The sequence below is a fragment of the Macaca mulatta genome, chromosome 10 (genome assembly GCF_049350105.2).
Source record: "Macaca mulatta isolate MMU2019108-1 chromosome 10, T2T-MMU8v2.0, whole genome shotgun sequence".
NCBI lineage: Eukaryota > Metazoa > Chordata > Mammalia > Primates > Cercopithecidae > Macaca > Macaca mulatta.
The window spans coordinates 95125110-95145333 of NC_133415.1; the positions used below are offsets into that span (position 1 = coordinate 95125110).

The following is a 20224-nucleotide window of genomic DNA, read 5'->3' on the forward strand; positions in this document are numbered from 1 at the left end:
GAAAAGAATATTTGAGCAAATTTATATCCATCATTCCACTGATCAATGTACCAGTCCATCCTTATATAGATTCATCCACCCATCCATCCATTCAGTAAATATGTTTTAAACTTTTACTCTGTTTTACGCACTGCGCTACTAATATACACCCTAGAAAGTATGTTCTAGATGCAAATGACTCCAGTGAAAATAACAATTCTTTCTGGTTTTGAGTTATTGTTGCCTAACCTTTCTCTGTGTGGCTAGAAAGAAAAACTTAAATGATTGAAGAACAGGTGAAGACAGACAAGCAGATGCCAACATACCTTTTGTAGCCAGACGAACACAGTTGATTTTGGTCTCCTGTGAACAACAAAAATGAGGTGGCAATTAATTAGCTGTGAATTATGTAAAATTATTATATAAAGACAAATACACATATATATTTGCATATATATGCATGCATATGTATTTTTAATTATAATTTTAAATTTGCCCTTTCCATTTTTCCCCCATCGGATCACCTTTTAATTCCATTTTTTAATTTTTTTCTCAGGGTAGGTACATATGTTATTCAGTTCACTTCCTGGTTCCTACCATCTCATAAACCTCTTTCCCAGACAAAACCACTTTATAAACATATCAGATAATTCCCAGCACTCATCATCTTCAACAATAACACTTAGTGGGTACCTGGGGTATGCAGTGTGCTTTGTTAAGTTGCATGAGTGAGCAGATGGAAGCAGGGCATCCTTGGGAAACTTTGTTACCAGCAATAATGCATCTAGATGCATAGAATGAAGAGATACTTGGCAATAGTTCAGTCTATATGAAACGTGCCGAACTCAAACTGCAAAGTTCATGTTCAAAAGGTACTTTTCCCCTGAGCTCTTGTGTGGGCCTCGCAGCCTTCATAAATAATGTGTGTGGCAATAGAATCTTTGCCAGGTGAACTATCTAGTTGTTGTTAGCTGTTTCCAAAGTAAAAAGGATCCATAAATGTGTGATGTTGCTGGGCACGCAGTGGAGTTAATGAAGTGTGCTTAGGAAGAGAATTATCTCTGCCCATTTTACTGGGATTCATCTTTCAGGAGGTCCTGGAGCCAGTTGAAAATTCCAGTTGACTAAATTATACCCCCAACAACAGTCTGAATTCAGTGTAGCAATAAAAGTAAAATGCAAAGAATGCAAGTATGTGAGTTGCTGAACCAAAAATCTGTCAATAATCCAATTCTTGTCTTGCTGCAGCTCATTCACAAAGAACCATGCATCTTGAAGGCAGTGGTGGCAATCAGGATAGAAAAGGTTAGGAGGCCATAATAAAACCCATGAACTTCAGTGGTTAAAAACAGCAAAGGTTTATTTTCCATTCAAACTACCTGTCCAATGTAGGTGTGTGGCTGAGTCTAAGGGGTGGGAGTGGGGGTGATTGGGAGACATTCTGACCATTGTAACCACTCAGAGATCATAGCTGGTATGTCCATTGTAACCCAACAGGAGAAAGAGTGCTAATGAGTAAAGCACTATCAATCAAATGCTTTGAATCAGAAGCGACACTTTCAGTTCTATGCATGTTTTATTGGCTAGAACCTAATAATGGCCATGCCTAATTTTAGTGAGATGGGGAAATGGAATCCTCCCATGTATCCAGAAGTAGAGAAGACATGACAATGTCTACAGTAGATTCTATTCCAACTAGTAATGCTGGAAATGATCACTTCTATTACGTCCAAGTATGACTCCCCATAATTAATCTCATAGTTACCACCAATAGTCTTCATTCTCTTCCTCAGAATGCACAGAAAGTCTGCTTTTGCTTGTGTAAAAAAGAGGTCTGGACAATGAAATATGGTTCTCAGGCTCATAAACATTCTTCTTCATCAGTTCCTCATATTGTAAGAGTTCAAGTCTTTCGAGCTATCCTAGCTGCTCATTCTAGGACAAACACCACTTTGTCCTCTTAATGTGCAGTGACTAGAACACAAAACAGCAGTCTATACATGTTCTTATTGATATATGATTATCTAGACTGCCACTATTATCCTTACTTATATTGGGCTTCTATTAACATAGGCAACATCTTAGTGTTTATCCATCTCCCCTAAGCAAAAATAAAAGTATTGGTTATAAGTCTGCCTCTAAATGTACGAGTGTGACTCTATTTTTGAAACCCAAGTAGAGAGTCATATTTACCACTATAATTTCCATCTTTTTCAACTGATCCAAGTACTACAACCCATCATTACAGTCTCCACAAGCTGAAAAATTTTAGAAATCAATTTTTTCTTTAATTTCATCCAGATCATTAATATAAGTAACAATCTGGATAATGTCAATGGTAGAACCTTATGACATGTCCTAGATTCCTTCTTCCAGGTTGACATTCATCTGTTAATCAGAATCTGAACTAATATCATAAACTGCTTATGCATTGAGCTTGAGAATAGGTTCAAATTCCTTTTAGACACTGATACTCTGTCTACTGCATTTCTCCAATCAGTGCAAAGACTGTCTTAAAGAAAGAAGGCTGGGTTGACATGACTTGTTCTTTGGAACAAGTGTTTTCTTATTCGTAAATACTAAAAGTGTCTCTCTTTAAAACAAACAATTATTTCCTTTTATAAAGTAGATAATTCAGAAATGTTAAAAAACATGACAAGTCATGGTTCAAATATATGAATCATTCATATAAAATCTTCTCACAAAATTTGAAGCCTGTTATGTTTCAATAACAAAGTTTTTTAAAAGAACATACCCAGAAGATGAAAGAAAAGAAAAATGGTGGAGAAAAAAAGTAATAGTAAAGGATATTGCTCTAAATGAGATGTACAAAAAGCTTAAGTTACACGTTAAATCTTGCATATGACAATTAAAGTGAGCAAACTCATTTCTGTTTTCATGTTTGGACAAAGCTTTTAAGCTCCTGTTGGCTTCCATTCCAACAGCACCATACTCTGTGTTTTGGTTTAAAGAGCTTGAGATGGTTAAATAAAGCATGAAACCCAGAACACTGAGGAAGACATGCAAATGATTGTGCAGTGTCACAATGACTATCATTGAGAAATTGTGTAGACTGGGAGAGATGCCAGCAGACTGTAGATGGTTAGAATGATCTTCCACTTCCTGGTAATACAACAACAACAAAAAATGATTTTGAAAGTAATATATTAGAAAACTTGCCAATTCTGTGCATGATTGTTGAATACAGCAGAGGGCAAAGGTTTGATGAGGCTAATACTGCTGAGAGTAATTTGTAAATACGTATCTTCACTTTAAAGAAATTCAGTCTTATCTGTCTAGATATCTAAGAATCTTTTCTCAGGGAATAACTTTAAATATAAATGAAGCTTTATATTCAAAGATGTTGGTTCCAGTGTTCTTTATAAAAGTGAAAATCATGAGCGATGTATCTGTCTAACCACACAGGCATGGCAAAGAAAGCTGTGGTCTCTCTTATTCAACACAGTACTGGAAATCCTAGCCAGTGCAATTGAGCAAGAGAAAAATTAAAGGGCATCTAAGTTGGAAAGGAGAAAGTCAAAGTGTCTCTGTCTGCACATGACACGACCTTATGTGTGGGAAAAACCCAAAAACTTTACCAAAAAAACCCTCCTAGAACTGTTAAGCAAATTCAGTAAAGTTGCAGAATACAAAATCAACATACAAAAATCAGTAATGTTTCTATACATGAACAACAAACTACCTAAAAAAATACAAAAATCAGTAATGTTTCTATACATGAACAATAAACTACCTAAAAAAGAATTGATAAGGGAATCTCATTTACAATAACTACCAAAAGTAATAAAATACTAGAAATCAATTTAACCAAGGAGGTAAAAGACCTCTACAAGAAAAACCAAAAATACTGTTGACTGAAATTGAAAAGGATACAAGTAGAAAGATATCCCATGCTCATGGACTGGAAGAATTATTATTGGTAAAATAATCAGACTCTCCAAAGTAATCTCTATCAAAATATCAATGGCATTCATTATAGAAATAGAAAGAAGTCCTAACATTTGTATGAAAACTCAAAAGACCACAAATAGCCAAAACAGTCCTGAGCAAAAAGAACAAAGCTAGAGGCCTCACACTAACAGACTTTAAAATATACTACAAAGCTGTAGTAACAAAAACAGCATGGTACTGGCATAAAAACAGACACATAAACCAATGAAATAATATTTTTAAAAACCCCCAAATTAATGCACATATCTACAGTCAACTTATTTTTGACAAAGTCACCAAGAACACTCACTGGGGAAAGGACAGTGTCTTCAGTAAGTGGTGTTAGGAAAATCAATCATCCATATGCAGAAGAATGAAACTAGACCCCCATCTCTCACCCTATATAAAAATCAACTCAAAATGGGTAAGAGACATAAATGTAAGACTTGAAACTATAAAACTACTAGAGGAAAACATAAGGGAAATGGTCTGAAACCAAACATATGACACTGATCTAGGAAAATATTTTATGAATAAGACCTTAAAAGTATAGGCAATGAAAATAAAAATAAACAAGTAGGATTATATAAAACTAAAAAATTATGTACAGAAAAGGAAACAATAAACAGAGTATAAAGGCAACCTACAGAATGGAAGGAAAGTATCTGCAAACTATTAATCCCTCAGGGAATTAATATTCAAAATATACTAGGAACTCAAACAATTCAACAGCAAACAAAAATACAACTAAAAAAGGAATGGGCAAATGATCTGAACAGACATTTCTCAAAAGGAGATACACAAATGGCCAACAAATATATTTTAAAATGCTCAATATCACTAATCATCAGGGACATGCCAATTAAAACTACCATGAGGTATCATCTCACCCTTGTTAGGATGGCTATTAAAAAAATAAATAAATAAATAACAAATGTTGGTGAGGATGTGGGGAAAAGGGAACTCTTATACACTGTTGGTGGGAATGTAAACTAGTTAAGCCACTATTGGGAACAGTATAGAGGCTCCTCAAAAAAACTACAAATAGAACTATTATATGATCCAGCAATCTTACTACTGGATACTTATCCAAAGGAAGATAACTTAGTATATTGAGGAGACATCTGCATCATGTTCATTGCAGCACTATTCACAATAGCCAAAACAGGGAATCAAACTAGGTGTCCAAAACCAGAAGAATAAAGAAAATGTGGTATATATACAACATGGAGTACTATTCAGCCATAAAAGGATAAAATCCCATCATTTGTGGCAACATAAATGGAACTAGAGGACATTACAGTAAGGAAAATAAGCGGTAAATAGAAAGTTAAATACTTCGTATTCTCACTCATATGTAGAAACTAAAATAAGTTGATCTCATAGAAGTAAAAAGCAGGACAGCAGATACTAGAGGTTAGGAAGGGGAGGGAGAGAAAGGGAAAGATTTGTTGAAGGATACAAGATTAGAGCTAGATAGAAGGAATAAGTTCTAGTGTTCTGTAGCCCTGTAGGATGACTATAGTTAAGCAAAATACATACTTTCAAATAGCTAGACAGAGGATACCGAATGTTCTCAACATGAAGAAATGGTAAATATTCAAGATGATGAATATGCTAATTACCTTGATCTGATCACTATTCATTATATGTCTCAAAACATCACTATGTACCCCATAGATATTTACAATTAGTATATGTTAAAAACACAAAAAGAAAAAAGTTCCAAAAGGAAAACTGTGGTCTATCTACATAGTAGAATATTATGGGGCTGTTAACAAAAATGATTGTGAAGGCCATGTAATAACATGGGATACACATAAGAGAATATTAAATAAATAAAGCAGAGTGCATTTTTTGTTACAACATGCAAATTTAAGCTTTTTAAAAATACATCCTGAAGGAAACAGACTAAATCTTAATAATCGTTGCACAATTAATTTGAAGTGTAACATACATGCGGATGAGTATACTAAATTAAACACAGTTTGACAAATTTTTCACCAAGTAAAACACACCTATGACCAGCACCAAGATCAAAACACTCAACATTGCCAGCATCTCTAAAGTTTCCCTCATGCTTCTTCTGGTCACTTCTTCCCTGCAAACGTGAACATTAATCTGCTTTCTGTGGGAATGTTCTCGTAAAACGTGTCACAATAAAGGGAATTCTGCAGTGTTTTTTTTTTTTTTTTTTAAGATTCAGAGGGTTGGTGTGCAGGTTTTGTTACATGAATATATTACGGAATGCTGACGTTTGGGCTTCTATTGAACCCATCACCCAAAGAGTGAACAAATGAACATAGTACCCAATATGTAGTTTTCAACCCTTGCGTCTCTCCCTCTTTCCCTGCTTTTGGAGTCCCCAATGTCTATTGTTTCCATCTTTATGTCCATGTGTACCCAATGTTTAGCTCTCACAAGACAGAACATGTGGCATTTGATTTTCTCTTTCTGCACTAATTTGCTTAGGATAATGGCTTCCAGGTACATCCATGTTGCTGCAAAGGACATGGTTTTATTCTTTTTTATGGCTGCATAGTATTCCGCGGTACATATGAACCATGTTTTCTTTATCCAACCCACCACCGATGGGCACCTAGGTTGATTCCATGTTTTTGTGATTGTGAATAGTGCTGTGATAAACACACAAGTCCATGTCTCCTTTTGGTAGAATGGTTACTTTTCTTTTGGGTATATACCCAGTAATGGGATTTCTGGGTCAAATAGTGGTAATGCTTTTAGTTCTTTAAGTCTCCAAACTGCTTTCCACAGGGAAAGAAGTAAAGCCACACACCTACAACCAACCAATCTTCAACAAAGATAAAAAAATAAACAACGGAGAAAGGACACCCTACTCAAAAAACGATGCTGGGAAAACCAGGTAACCATATGCAGAAGAATGAAACTGGATCACTACCTTTCACCATATAAAAATTAATTCAAAATGGATTAAAGACTTAAACATAAGACCTCAAACTATAACATTCCTAGAAGAAAACCTACGAAATACTCTTCTGGTCATTGGCCTAAGCAAATAATTTTTGACTGAGACCTCAAAAGCAAATGAAACACAAACAAAAATTGACTATTGGAACCTAATTAAACTAAAGAGCTTCTGCACAGCAAAACAAAAACAAAAACTATCAACAGAGTAAACCTACAGAATAGGAGAAAATATTTGCAAACTATGCATCTGACAGAGGACTAATATCCAGAATCTATAAGAAACTTGAACAAATCAGCAAGAGAAAAACTAAACAGCCTCATTAAAAAGTGGGCAAAGGACACAAACAGACATTTCTCAAAAGACGTCGTGTAAGTGGCCAACAAACAAGAAAAAATGCTCAGCATTGTTAATCATCAGAGAAATGCAAATCAAAACAAGGTATCATCGCACACCAGTCAGAATGGCTATTATTAAAAAGTCAAAAACATAACAGATGTTGGCAAGGTTGCAGAGAAAGGGGAATGCTCTGTTGATGAGATTGTAAATTAGTGCAGTGGTTTATTCTGTCTTCTCTTGTACATTGTGTCATTTGTGAGAAGTTTTTAACTTTCCTTAGAATAATCTTCCCTTCCACAGTTTCGTGCAGGACAATGAGCCATTTCCTAAAATCACCCCTTCAGCCCCACACGTTTTAAAGTCTGTTTTCTATGATCTAGAGTGTATACACGATTATGCTTAAGTCTTCCTGACTGACGAACATGATGCCAACACGTTTGTTTTCTAAGTTCCTAACAACTTTAATTCCATAATCAATTTGTCTCTGTTGGTGAGAATTAGGTACAGAATAACAAAGCCCTAAGTCACTCTCTTGACCTTCTGAGTGACTGGATTGTCAGCAAGCAAATCGGGTATATTCTGGATACTCTGATGTCTATCAGAGGAGAGGTCTGGCCAGTGCGCCTATGTCCAAAGTTCCCAGTCATCTCAACAAAAGGAAATGAGCACTTTATTTATTCTCAGATTATAAGTCTCTGGGAAATGGAAGAAAAAAAAAAGCTGTATTTTCTATTTGATCTCTCCTATAGCCTAATTCCAGGTTTGTAATATATTCTGGGACAGTACAACATAATTTCATTTCCTTATCATTTTAACCTCACCCATGCTCCACTTCCCACTCCAGACTAAAATCTGCATGCAGGTATAAATCACCCTGGGGTAGAACATCATGTCTTCACTGTTGTGCTCTGTTGAGAAATGCTTCTACTCAAGGCTCTGCCAGTGCAGCAATATTGGGTAACTCTCTGTCCCTTTCTGTGGCTCAATTTCCCCATCAATCAAATGATGGAGAATGGGGTAGAAAAGGCCACTTTGGTAGAACCGGCAGGCCACCCTACCAAGGTTGCTTCCAGTCCTCAATGCTGAGTCTGGTTTTAGCTACTGGCAGTACTCCTTTATTTTCAGTACTCTGTCTTCTTGATACTACTTCATAATACCTCACCCTCATGCAAATAATTTTATTTATTTATTTATTTATTTATTTAGGTGATTACCTACCTTACTACTCAAAATGCCTCACACCTGTATCTACTTATAGCCTCCATTTTTACACTAGGTCAAGTCTGACTCATCTAACTATCCATTCATCTATCCTTCGATTATTTACTGAAATTTTAGGATGCCTCTTCAATTGAGGAATTCACAGTGGAACTGTCTAGGTCATCAAATGTCTCATAGTTGCTGTTTATTATCCAGAAAGACTTGGGTTAGGCTGCTAACCTGATCAAGAAGCCCTAGGTACCTGGCTAATACATACAATTCTTACTTTACTGCCCCATTAGACTCCTCATTTAATAGGGTATAGACTTATCCCTGATCCCACAGTTTTCAAATAGTTTTCACAGTTATCCCAACTTGTGTCTTTGTTTTGTCTAAGACTGAGCTTCCCAGTTGATATGATGGAATTTAGACCTGACCTCAGCATCTTTCCATAGTTTCCCCAGTAAAACTTTGAATCAGGCCTTAACTCTCCTCTAAGACTGGGCTGAGATCCTGATAGTCCACCTAATTTTTGTTCATGTCTTCATTTGGTCAACTGATCAACAGGTATTTATTGAATGATCACTATGTGCCAGGCATTAGGCTAGGTACTGGAGCCACAAGCATGACAAAAGTAGACATGGTCCCTGTCCTTAAAGAGCATGCAGATCTGGGGAGAGACAAACATTAGATGACTATTCTCACAAACAAGTATCTAATTAAAAGTTGCAATAAACACTGGGAGATAGGCAATAAACACACATAGGTATGTATCTACTCGGTAAAAAATTTGTCAATCTGTATATAAGTTTAATACACTAAACTAAATGAGGTTGCGTTGAAAAGTTTAGTATACTAAAGTAAGTGAGAAGTGCCAGGTGCTGTGCATGTGTAAGGGAGATGGCATGGGGTGTGGGTGGGAAGAAAGATGGTCTGCTGCTTTTAGAAAGACCATTTAACCTTACCCTGAGAAGAGAAGATAAGTAGAAGTTAGACATATGAAGCATCAGGAAAGTCATCCCAGACTCAGAAACAGACATGCAAAGGCCTGAAAGTGGGAAAAAGCATGGTGCAGTTGAAGACATACAGAAGTCTGGCATGGCTATCATCATAATGAATTACCTGGGGCATGCTGTAAAATGAAGCTAGCGACATAAGACTGGGAGACCTTTTGGGACTATAGAGTTTTGGTCTATAGTTTAAGAACAACAGGAAGTCATTAAAAAGCTATTTAGGCATGAATAATTGAAATTTCAGGTTTAAAATTTTTAAAGCCAGAGGCTGTTATGTGGAGAATAGACAGGGTGCAAGAGAAACAAGTTGGTGAGAAGAAGGTGGTGGTATAGTCTAATGATGAGATGGTGGTGCCTTAGACCAGAAGAGTGGCTGCAGTGATCCTACCCCAACTTTCCCCTACCTTTGGAAAGCATATTTTGGCTCTGTTTGACTCTAGAGTTCCCTCCCACCATCCCACCCCACCCCATGCATATGGATCAGCCTGGGCTTATGGTATTGACAGCATTGGGTCCTTTAGTCTAGCCTTCCCACAAACTGACTCTCCTTGACTTTCTTCCATAGCACTGCCCCTTAAGCTATTGTTTAGCCCCAATGGGACTCACTCACTTAACATGTTCATTATCTGAAAGAAGCACTAAGAATTTTTTTTTTTTTAAGATGTTGTCTTTTCTTTTTTCCTCTTTTTGAAACAGAGTTTTGCTCTTTTTGCCCAGGCTGGAGTGCAATGATGCAATCTTGGCTCATTGCAACCTCTGCCTCCTGGGTTCCAGTGATTCTCTTGTCTCATACCTACGTAGCATAGTTTATGTCTTCTAATCCTTATAACAAGACTGTGAGGTAGATACAGCAGTGTCCGTTTTTTTCTCACAAGATTAAATAACATTTTTCAAGGTTACACATACAATAAGCCAGGCTAAAATACAAAGTAACCTTCAAGCAAGTGGCCTTCTTTTCTGAGGTATCTGCAGGCAAATACCCCTTTGTCATTGAGATCAGATGCTCTGCTTTCTTGGGTTGCAGGCAGGCACACAAAGACAATGGGGCACAGCTTTCTTTTGGAAAACAGGCTAAGTGGTCTGTGATATTAGAAAATTCTGTTTGACTTGACAGAGGACCTTGAACAATCAGATAAGATCTGGAAACCTTAAGTAACTCAGAACCATTAGGACTAGGTAATGTGGTAGCCTCCTCCTTAAAGGATAATGCATGAGGAATGCCTTTAAAGAGGTAACAGAAGCAGAGGGGCACTTGAGCTGTAGCTCACTAGCTAGCACGTATGCTGGATTCTGAAGACCCTCAGTCACCAACAGTGAGTAGTAAGGTGCCGCCTCAGGTTGCAGGACAGGTGGCTATTGGTTACAGACACTTCTAACTGGACAAATGTTCACTATCAACTTTATGAGATCTTCCTGGAAGGCATTAGGCTCCACTTGAGGCAAGAGCCAATGCCATGAACCATACTCTAAGAAAGGAAGCCCCCAAGTAGCATGCAAGCCATTTGGAAAATTTAAAATCAAACCCACCCTCTGAAAATCTTCCTGTAAGTTTTATCTCTCTAGATGCTGACTCCATTGCCTCAACTCATCAAGTCTCTGAAACTCCCTTCCATCAGACTACACTAAGCCCACTAAGACTTTTACATGCTCCGTGCTCATAGTCACTGCTGCAACTCCATCTTCCTTAATCTCTCATGAACATTAGCTGCAACTGACCATTCCCTCCTTGACCTGTTTAATCATCTTGGCTTTAAGTCATTCTACATTCCAGACTTTTCTCCTACTTCACGACCTGTTCTTTATCCCCCCCCTTTTTTTTTGCCTATTTATTTATCCTTTACTTGACTTCAGTACACTGGAGTGACCTGGAGCTTGGTTTTATATCCTCTTTCATCATTTGTCTCCTAACTTACACTAGGAGATTATAACAAATTGCAAGGATTTGAATATTATATTCTCATGACTCCAAAAGTACTTTTTCTAGCATTGATATTCCTGAGATCCAGGCTCATCTATCCATCTGTCTACCTGAAATATTCACAATGAAATATACAATCCTCTAAAAGAATTCTGTTTTCTCTTTTATTTTCACTCCAAGCCTTATTCACCACTAATTTCCCATGTTTAAATAAATGCCACCATCATCTACTTAGTTGATTAAGCAAACAACCTAGGAGTCATTATTGATTTTTCTAGATCTATCACTTTCCACCATCAATCAACCATTAATTCATGTTGGAGCTGGGTAGTTGAAGAAATTGGTAACGACTTAACACCAAATTTTCCCACATATGATTCAAAATCAACACAGGAAAAGAAGAAAAAATAAAATTATATAAAATCCACAACTTCAGCATAATTAATGTATAGAGAGGTCTTAAAATGTCATAGGCCCTGTTTGGTGCAAAAATAAGAACCAAATATAGGTGAAATATCTCTAAAGCTTTCAACACAATCATCTTTATCATCCTATATGGAAAACAAGAGCTATGTAAAAACAATTTGGAAGAGAAAAGAGGTAACCTAGCAGAGAGTACATGGCTGATCTAATATACTTTCCAGGAAGACAAAGACCACGCTACACATGAAAGTGCTAAAACAATTTCCGGTAGATCAAAACTAAGAGTACAGGAAAAGGACTTGAAAGAACATGTGACTCAAGGTGGTCGTGCTCAATGGGTAAAATTTATGGGTGAAAATGAGATAAAAAGAAAGGAGAAGAAATCTTGGAAGATTGGAGACTGAAGGAAAAAGGAAGCAAAGTGAGAATTTTCAGAATCACAGAAGTAAAAAGAGAATAAAAACAAAAAATCAGAACCTACCCCCATTCCCTATGACATACACACAAAATCACCGACTGAAAAAAAACCCTGTACTTTGCTATCTGGTCAGAACAAACTGTTTCTGAACTGAGAAGCTTATAAGCCACATTAAATCTATAAAATTTTTTAAAATTTGAAAGAGTCTAATAAAGCTACTAGATGAAGAAAACAGAAAATGAAAGTCAAAACCCCACAAATGATGAAAATCGACCCCTAACAAGAAAACAGTCACGAACCAGAAGAAGATAGAAGTAATACAGCATTACAAACTGAATTAAATATCCTCAAACAACTTTGACTTAGAGAAGCACAAGTGAAAAATCCAAATGTACAAAAAAATCAGGAAAAATTTTAAAAGAAAGTTGATTTAACTCAGGACAGAAATTTTTAGAAGATCACCTCAGAAATGAAGATTAAATTACCAGATGTCAAAAATAACAGTTGAATAAGGGGCACGAAAGAAGGCAGAATCCCAACAAACACAACAGAAATGAGATATAGAAAAAATTAACAAGCATTGGTAAAAAAAGTGGTTTAAAAGTAAGCCAAAGAAAATCCAACATATGTATACTGAAATTTCTGAGCAGAGAGACAAAATAGGTAGGTAAATATTTCATAACAATAATCCAAGAAAAATTATTGGAAGTAAAAGAATTCCCAAGCCTCTATATTGAAAGAGTGCACAGTACACTGGGGAAAACAGACCTGAAAAGATCAACTCCAAGACGCAGCCTAGTAAACTACTAAACTTAGAAAAAATATTCTCAAAGCCAAAGAGATTGAATAATAAACACATGGAAGAGAATTAGACTATCATGATACTTCTCAAAAACAGCATGCAAAGCAAGAAAACAATGTGGCAGCATTTTCCAAAAGCTCAGAGAAAGTGTTAATATCAACCAAGGATTTTATAGCTAGCCATGTGTTTTTCATATAGCAAAGCTATGGAAAAATAGCTTTCGACATTCAAAAAGCCAGAGCATGTTGTACTTGTCTTTCTTGAAGGATCTACAGAGGATAAGTTCATCCAAAAAATATGACTGAGGAAGCTTCAGCAAAAGGACTGATGGTAAAAGTTTAATGTGTTTAACTGTAAATCTAAGACTGAAATAAGGTAGGGGTTAGATGAAAGTAGGATATATAAATGTTATGTTTTCTGTCATTGCAGAAATAATGCAACTAAAAATTGAGAGAGAGAGAGAGAAGAAACAGGGAAAGAGAAGAGTAGTATTAGGTCATTTATTGTTGTACAGGCAGTGCTATGGTCTGGCTTTGTGTCTCCACCCAAATCTCATCTTGTATTGTAATCTGAATTGTAATCCCCAACTGTTGGGGGAGGGACCTTGAGGGAGGTGATTGGATCATAGGGGTGGTTCCCACATGCTGTTCTTGTCATAGTGAGTGAGATCTGATGGCTTTATAACGGGCTCTTCTTCCTTAGCTCTGCACTTCTCTCTTCTGCCACCTTGTGAAGGACATGTTTGCCTCCCCTTCTGCCATGATTGCAAGCTTCCTGAGGCCTCCCTAGCCATGTGAAACTGTGAGTCAAACAAATATCTTTTCCTTACAAATTACTCAGTCTCAGGTAGTATCATTATAGCAGTGTGAGAACGAACTAATACAGGCAATATGTGAAAGTTAATGGATACCAGAAAAATCTGACAAACCAGATAGCAAAAGATTAAACAAGAAAAGATGTGATTAAGAGTGCTAAATAGGCCAGGCACGGTGGCTCATGCCTGTAATCCCAGCACTTTGGGAGGCTGAGGCAGGCAGATCATGAGGTCAGTAGTTCGAGACCAGCCTGACCAACATAGTGAAACCCCATCTCTACTAAAAATACAAATATTAGCTGGGTGTGGTGGCACACGCCTGTAATCCCAGCTACTCAGGAGGCTGAGGCAGGAGAATTGCTTGAACCTGGGAGGCAGGGGTTGCAGTGAGCCGAGATCACACCACTGCACTCGAGCCTGGGTGACACAGTGAGACTCCGTCTCAAAAAAAAAAAAAAAAAAAAGTTAAATAATATAAAAGAACAAAGGTAACTACTAGAACAAAAATACAAGACTTCCTAAATACCAAATGAAATTTTAAAATAAAAGAGTAAAGAAAGCACACCAGAAATTATTATAAAATTAATATGGTAAATTATGACATAAAAATATATGGCAGAGTTGAGATGTATCAGTCATATCACCAAATGTTAATGGTTTAACTCAAGTACTGAAATTTAAAAGATACTCATTTGGCTTACAAAACAAGACCCAACTACCTTCCGTGTATAAAGGTCACATCTAAAACACTGTTATTATTTTTTTTTTTTTTGAGACGGAGTCTCGCTCTGTCACCCAGGCTGGAGTGCAGTGGCCAGATCTCAGCTCACTGCAAGCTCCGCCTCCCGGGTTTATGCCATTCTCCTGCCTCAGCCTCCTGAGTAGCTGGGACTACAGGCACCCGCCACCTGGACCAGCTAGTTTTTTTGTATTTTTTAGTAGAGACGGGGTTTCACCGTGTTAGCCAGGATGGTCTCGATCTCCTGACCTCGTGATCCGCCCGTCTCGGCCTCTCAAAATGCTGGGATTACAGGCTTGAGCCACCGTGCCCGGCCTCTAAAACACTGTTATTGTAAACAGCGCTGCAACAAACATAGTCAATAATAACTTAATTGTACATTTTAAAATAACAGAGTGTAATTGGATTGTTTGTAACTCAAAGGATAAATGCTTGAGGGGATGGACACCCCATTCTTAATGATGTGCTTATTTCACATTGCATGCCTGTACCAAAACATCTCATTTACCCCATAAACAAAGAAATATATTAATATATCCTACTGTGTTCCTGCAAAAATAAAAATTTAAAAAATAGGTGAATAAAATAATTTTCTTCAGAAAAGTAAAAAGGAAGGAATGAAATAAGCTATGAACAGTAAATGAAAAAATAATAAAGCTATAGTTGTGATCCTGATATAACAAGAATTCAACTAAAAAAGTATTAAACACGGCAAAGGATACTTTTTATTGATAAAATCCACAGCTACCAAAGAATATAATAGGTATAAACGTCTATGCCCCCCAAACATAATGTATATACAAAGTCGATAGTAGTCATATATAAAACCAATACTCAGAGGACATAAGGGTAGCAAAACCCCATTACAATGGCAACAAAGATGAAATACTTGCTAATAGCAAGAACACACAAAACCCGTATAAAGAAAACTTTACAGCACCCATGAAAGATAAAGTAGATGCGAACGAATAGAAAGACATCTCTTATCTCAGGTAAGATAATTCAACATCTTAAAGATGTCATTTCACTCTAATTAATGTATAAAGTTAATGCAATCCCAGAATTACTAATAGACTTTTTATGAATCTGGACAAGTGGACACTAAAATTTATAGGGACATGCAAGAAGAGCTAGAAACTCACTGAAAAAGGAAATCTCGATGGGGAACTTTTCCTCGCAGATATTAAAGTTTAGATCCCATGATTAAAACAGTGTGGGGCTGCTGCAGAAATAGCCACACAGACTGCTGGGATAGAATACGACATCTAGAAAAACACCCAAGAACATAGGAAAATTTAAAATATGAGAAAAGCAGCATCCCAAATTATCGGGACAAAAATGATCTTTTAAATACATGTTGCTAGGACAACTAGACAGACATTTGGGAAAACAGATAAAAATTAGATCCATAATTTACACCATAGACAAAAACAAAAACCAAACATCAGAAAACTAAATATAAAAATATTAAAATACATAAGACTTAGAAGCAAACCCGGGTAAATCCCTTTATAGCCTGGGTGTAAGAAAAAACTTTTTAACTATGACTCAAAGTTTAAATGTAATAAAAGAAAAAAATGATGCATCTGGCAATATTTTATTTGCTGTGGCAAAAATATAAGCAAAGTCAACAGATAAATCACAAACTGGAAAAAATTGCAACATATACCACAGATAAAGTACTGATATCTGATACATAAATAACTCTTAGAAACTGATAGAAAAAGTAAAAAACAAACTGAAAATTGAGCAAAAGACATAAACAGGTAATTCAAAAATTATATAAAAATGGCTATTAAATATAGGAGAATATAGCAATTTTGCTTATAAGAAAAAGGAAATTAAAGCTATACTGAGATATAATTTCTTACAAGTAAGTGTGACAAAAATTAAAGTTACACCACATGAACTGTTTACAAGGCTGTGAGGAAACAGTCATACATTGCTGGGACAAATGCAAATCGGTTTCACCCTTAAGGAAGGAAATCTAGTGACATGTAGCAAAGCTGTGTATTAGTCCACCCTTTAATCCTACAATCCCTCTTCTAGGAATTTACTCTGAAGACGCACCTCCAACAATACAAAAATATATGTGCACGTGTTCCTTTATGCAGCAACGTTTGCAATTGAAAGATATTGAAAACAATATAGCCACACATGAGAGTGACCAAATAAAATAAGCTATAACCACATAATAGGGTACTGGGCAGCTGTAAAAAAAATAATAATAAGGAAGACCTTTATGAAATAATATAAAGTGATACCCAGGTATCTATAATATGTTACCTTTTCTATAAGAAGAAGGGGAAATAAAACATACATTAACTTAATAATTTTTACAAAAAAAAAAAAAAACACCAAGAAATTAATGACATTGGTTTCCAACAGGGGATGGTAGAGGTGAACATGTACCCTAGAACTTAAAGTATAATAAAAACAAAACAAAACAAACACACACACACACATACACACAAATAAAGCAAACAAAATTCTAAAAAAAAAAAAAAAAAAGAAGTGATATGTGCTTTTCTGCATGCACTTGTTTGTACAGCTAGACTTTTAGAACCATGTTATAATGTTTTACATATTAAAAAAATCAATAGGGATGGGCAAAATGAAACTAAAATTAAAAACAAAGAGTCATAAATAAACCTAACTTAATTTCCAATAAATACATAACCATATTCCAGTGAAAGAAAAAAAAAAACAAATTACTTTTCAACACAACAGTTTGTATACATTTAGACTGAAGACAGAAAACAAAATACATATATTGAACCCTAGTTACTAGGTTTGTTTTGCTAAGATTAGTATTTCTAGAAATACTTCCTGAGTATTCTATGTTGAACAATAAGTAAATATATGAATAATAATGAAGTTAAGCTTCTTACTGCCAGAGAAGGTAACTACAGAAATGGGAAGAGTGAAGGCTGGAATAAATTCCTTGGTGTTGGACTAGAATTGCGGGTATCATGAACTTTTGCCTTTTTTTTTTTTGAGACAGAGTTTTGCTCTTGTTGTCCAGGCTGGAGTGAGGTGTTGCAATCTTGGCTCACTGCAACCTCTGATTGATTTCAAGCGATTCTCCTGCCTCAGCCTCCCAAGTAGCTGGGACTACAGGCACACGCCACCACACTCAGCTAATTTTTGTATTTTTAGTAGAGACCGGGTTTCACCATGTTGGCCAGGATGGTCTCGATCTCTTGACCTTGTGATCCATCCACCTCAGTCACCCAAAGTGCTGGGATTACAGTCGTGAGCCACCGTGCCCGGCCACTTTTGCCTTTTATGATAGATAGCTAAAGACTGGCTGTGGTGGCTCATGCCTATAATCCCGACACTTTGGGAAGCTGAGGCAGGTGGATCACCTGAGGTCAGGTGTTCGAGACCAGCCTGGTCAACATGGTGAAACCCCGTCTCCACTAAAAATAAAAAAATTTAGCTGGGCATGATGGCTGGTGCCTGTAATCCCAGCTACTCAGGAGGCTGAGGCAGGAGAACCACTTGAACCTGGGAGGCGGACGTTACAGTGAGCCAAGATCGTGCCATTGTACTCCAGCCTGGGCGAAAGAGCAAAACTCCGTCTCAAAGAGAGAGAGACAGATAGATAGATGGATAGACAGGTAGAGGGATAGATAAAGACCCTAGATTCAGTGATACTCACTAACAATGACTCCCACTCGTCCCCAGCTCTGAGTTTCTATAATAAGTACCAATCCCCATTTAAAGGAACCAGAGCTGGGGCGAAGGAAGCACAAGATTCTGTGTCAGAAAGAAAATAAGTTTTCAAGAACTGCTGGAGACATTTCAGAATGACAAAAGAACCATCTTGAAGGGGCTCACATTAACTAATTCTGGGACAGTTTGAGCATAAAAATAAATAATGATAGTACTGAAGTATAACCTACTGAATAAAAGAAGAATCCATAAATTTTTATCAATATAAATACATTGAAAATAGGGGAGAAAGGAAAACTCATCCTCAGAATAGACGTCCATGAATTAATGTAGAACAAATGATGGAATTAGAAAATTGTCATTTGGCAAACATCTTTGTAACAGTTGATTTCAACAACAAAAAAAATCAGCAAATGCTAAAACAAAAGATGAAAGTTTGAAGAACAAGATGTTTACATAGTCTAGAAATATGTCTGTACAAAATACTTACACATTAGAAAGAAATGGTAGCTTTATAGTGGAGAAAACCTTAATGGACAACTTTAAGTAATCAAAGTTAATGTCGCCAGTAATGGAACAAATTGATATCATGTGCCACCTAATATGATGCATTGAGAAGGAAGCAACATCACTTTTGTGGTATTCCTGACAAAAATGCATAACTTGAATCTAATGTTGAGAAAACCTCAGACAAACCCAACTTGAGGGACATTTTACAAAATAACTGGTCTGTAATTTTTTTTGAATTCTTTTATTTTTTTACTATACTTTAATTTCTAGGGTACATGTGCACAACATGCAGATTTGTTACATATGTATACATGTACCATGTTGATGTGCTGTACCCATTAACTCGTCATTTACATTAGGTATATCTCCTAATGCTATCCCTCCCCTCGCCCCCCACCCCACAACAGGCCCCGGTGTGTGATGTTCCCCTTGCTGTGTCCAAGTGTTCTCATTGTTCGATTTCCACCTATGAGTGAGAACATGCAGTTTGGTTTTCTGTTCTTGTGATAGTTTGCTGAGAATGATGGTTTCCAGCTGCATCCTTTTTTTTTTTTTTGTAATTTTTAAGAGTCAAGGGCATGAAAGTCAAGGCAAGAACAGATACAAGGAATCTAAAAGGGACCTGACAACTAAAGGCAACATGTGACCCTGGACCAGTTTTTTTTTTTTGGTTATTGTTTAAATTTACTAAAAAGAATATGACTGAGACAATTGGCAAAACTGGGGCTAGCAGTATTATATGAACATTAATTTCTTGGTAATTGTATTGTAGTTATGTTGGAAATTGCACATTAAAGCATTTAGGAGTAAAGGGGTGATTTATAGAGAGAGAGACAAATAGACAAATAGGGGAAGAGGAGAAAGAACAGGAGGAGAGAGAGAAAATGGGATGGTAAATCTATTGTGGTAAACTGTTAGCAATTAGGGAATCTGTGTAGAGAGTTTATTAACATTCTTTACACTATTTTTGAAACATCTCTGTGCAATTGAAACTACCTTGAAAAAAATGAGTTAGAAATATTTGGTGGAAGAGAAAGTAAGTTGGAACAAAAAAAATTGACGTTGTTGAAGTTGAGTAATGGGCATATACAGATCACTCTATTATCATCTTGACTTTTGTATGTGTGAAACGTTTCTTAGCTAACAACATGTGTTTTAAAGGTGAGAACAATACGTATGGAGTATGCCATCAATAATAAACTTAGACATTCAAATTTTGTTTTTTCTAATGTGAGTGACATTGGGTACATTCCTTAATTTTTCTGATTTACAGTGTTCTCATCCATAGAATGGGAGCAATACCCTCTGTACAACTCTCTAACAAAATTTTGTGAGCACAAGTGCCTTAAGGATGCAAATATACATGCATGACTTTATGATTCTAATAAATTGATATTGAGATTATAGCCAAGACAATTTTTTTCTTTTCCCTGTTTTCAAAAGAATAAATGCCAAGTATTTTAGCATGGCATGCAAAGCCCATCATTATTTGA

The 20224-nt window shown here is 36.3% G+C and overlaps 1 protein-coding gene across 3 annotated transcripts in view; it reads right to left on the minus strand.

Annotated features, from left to right (window-relative positions):
* Window positions 1-20224, minus strand: part of PTPRT (protein tyrosine phosphatase receptor type T) — a 1118573-nt gene that overhangs the window by 199720 nt on the left and 898629 nt on the right. For all 3 annotated transcript variants that reach the window (XM_028828430.2, XM_077949122.1, XM_028828427.2), the window contains exon 13: window positions 306-342. In XM_028828430.2, the coding sequence (XP_028684263.1) occupies window positions 306-342 (37 nt within the window). The remainder of the gene's footprint in view (window positions 1-305; window positions 343-20224) is intronic.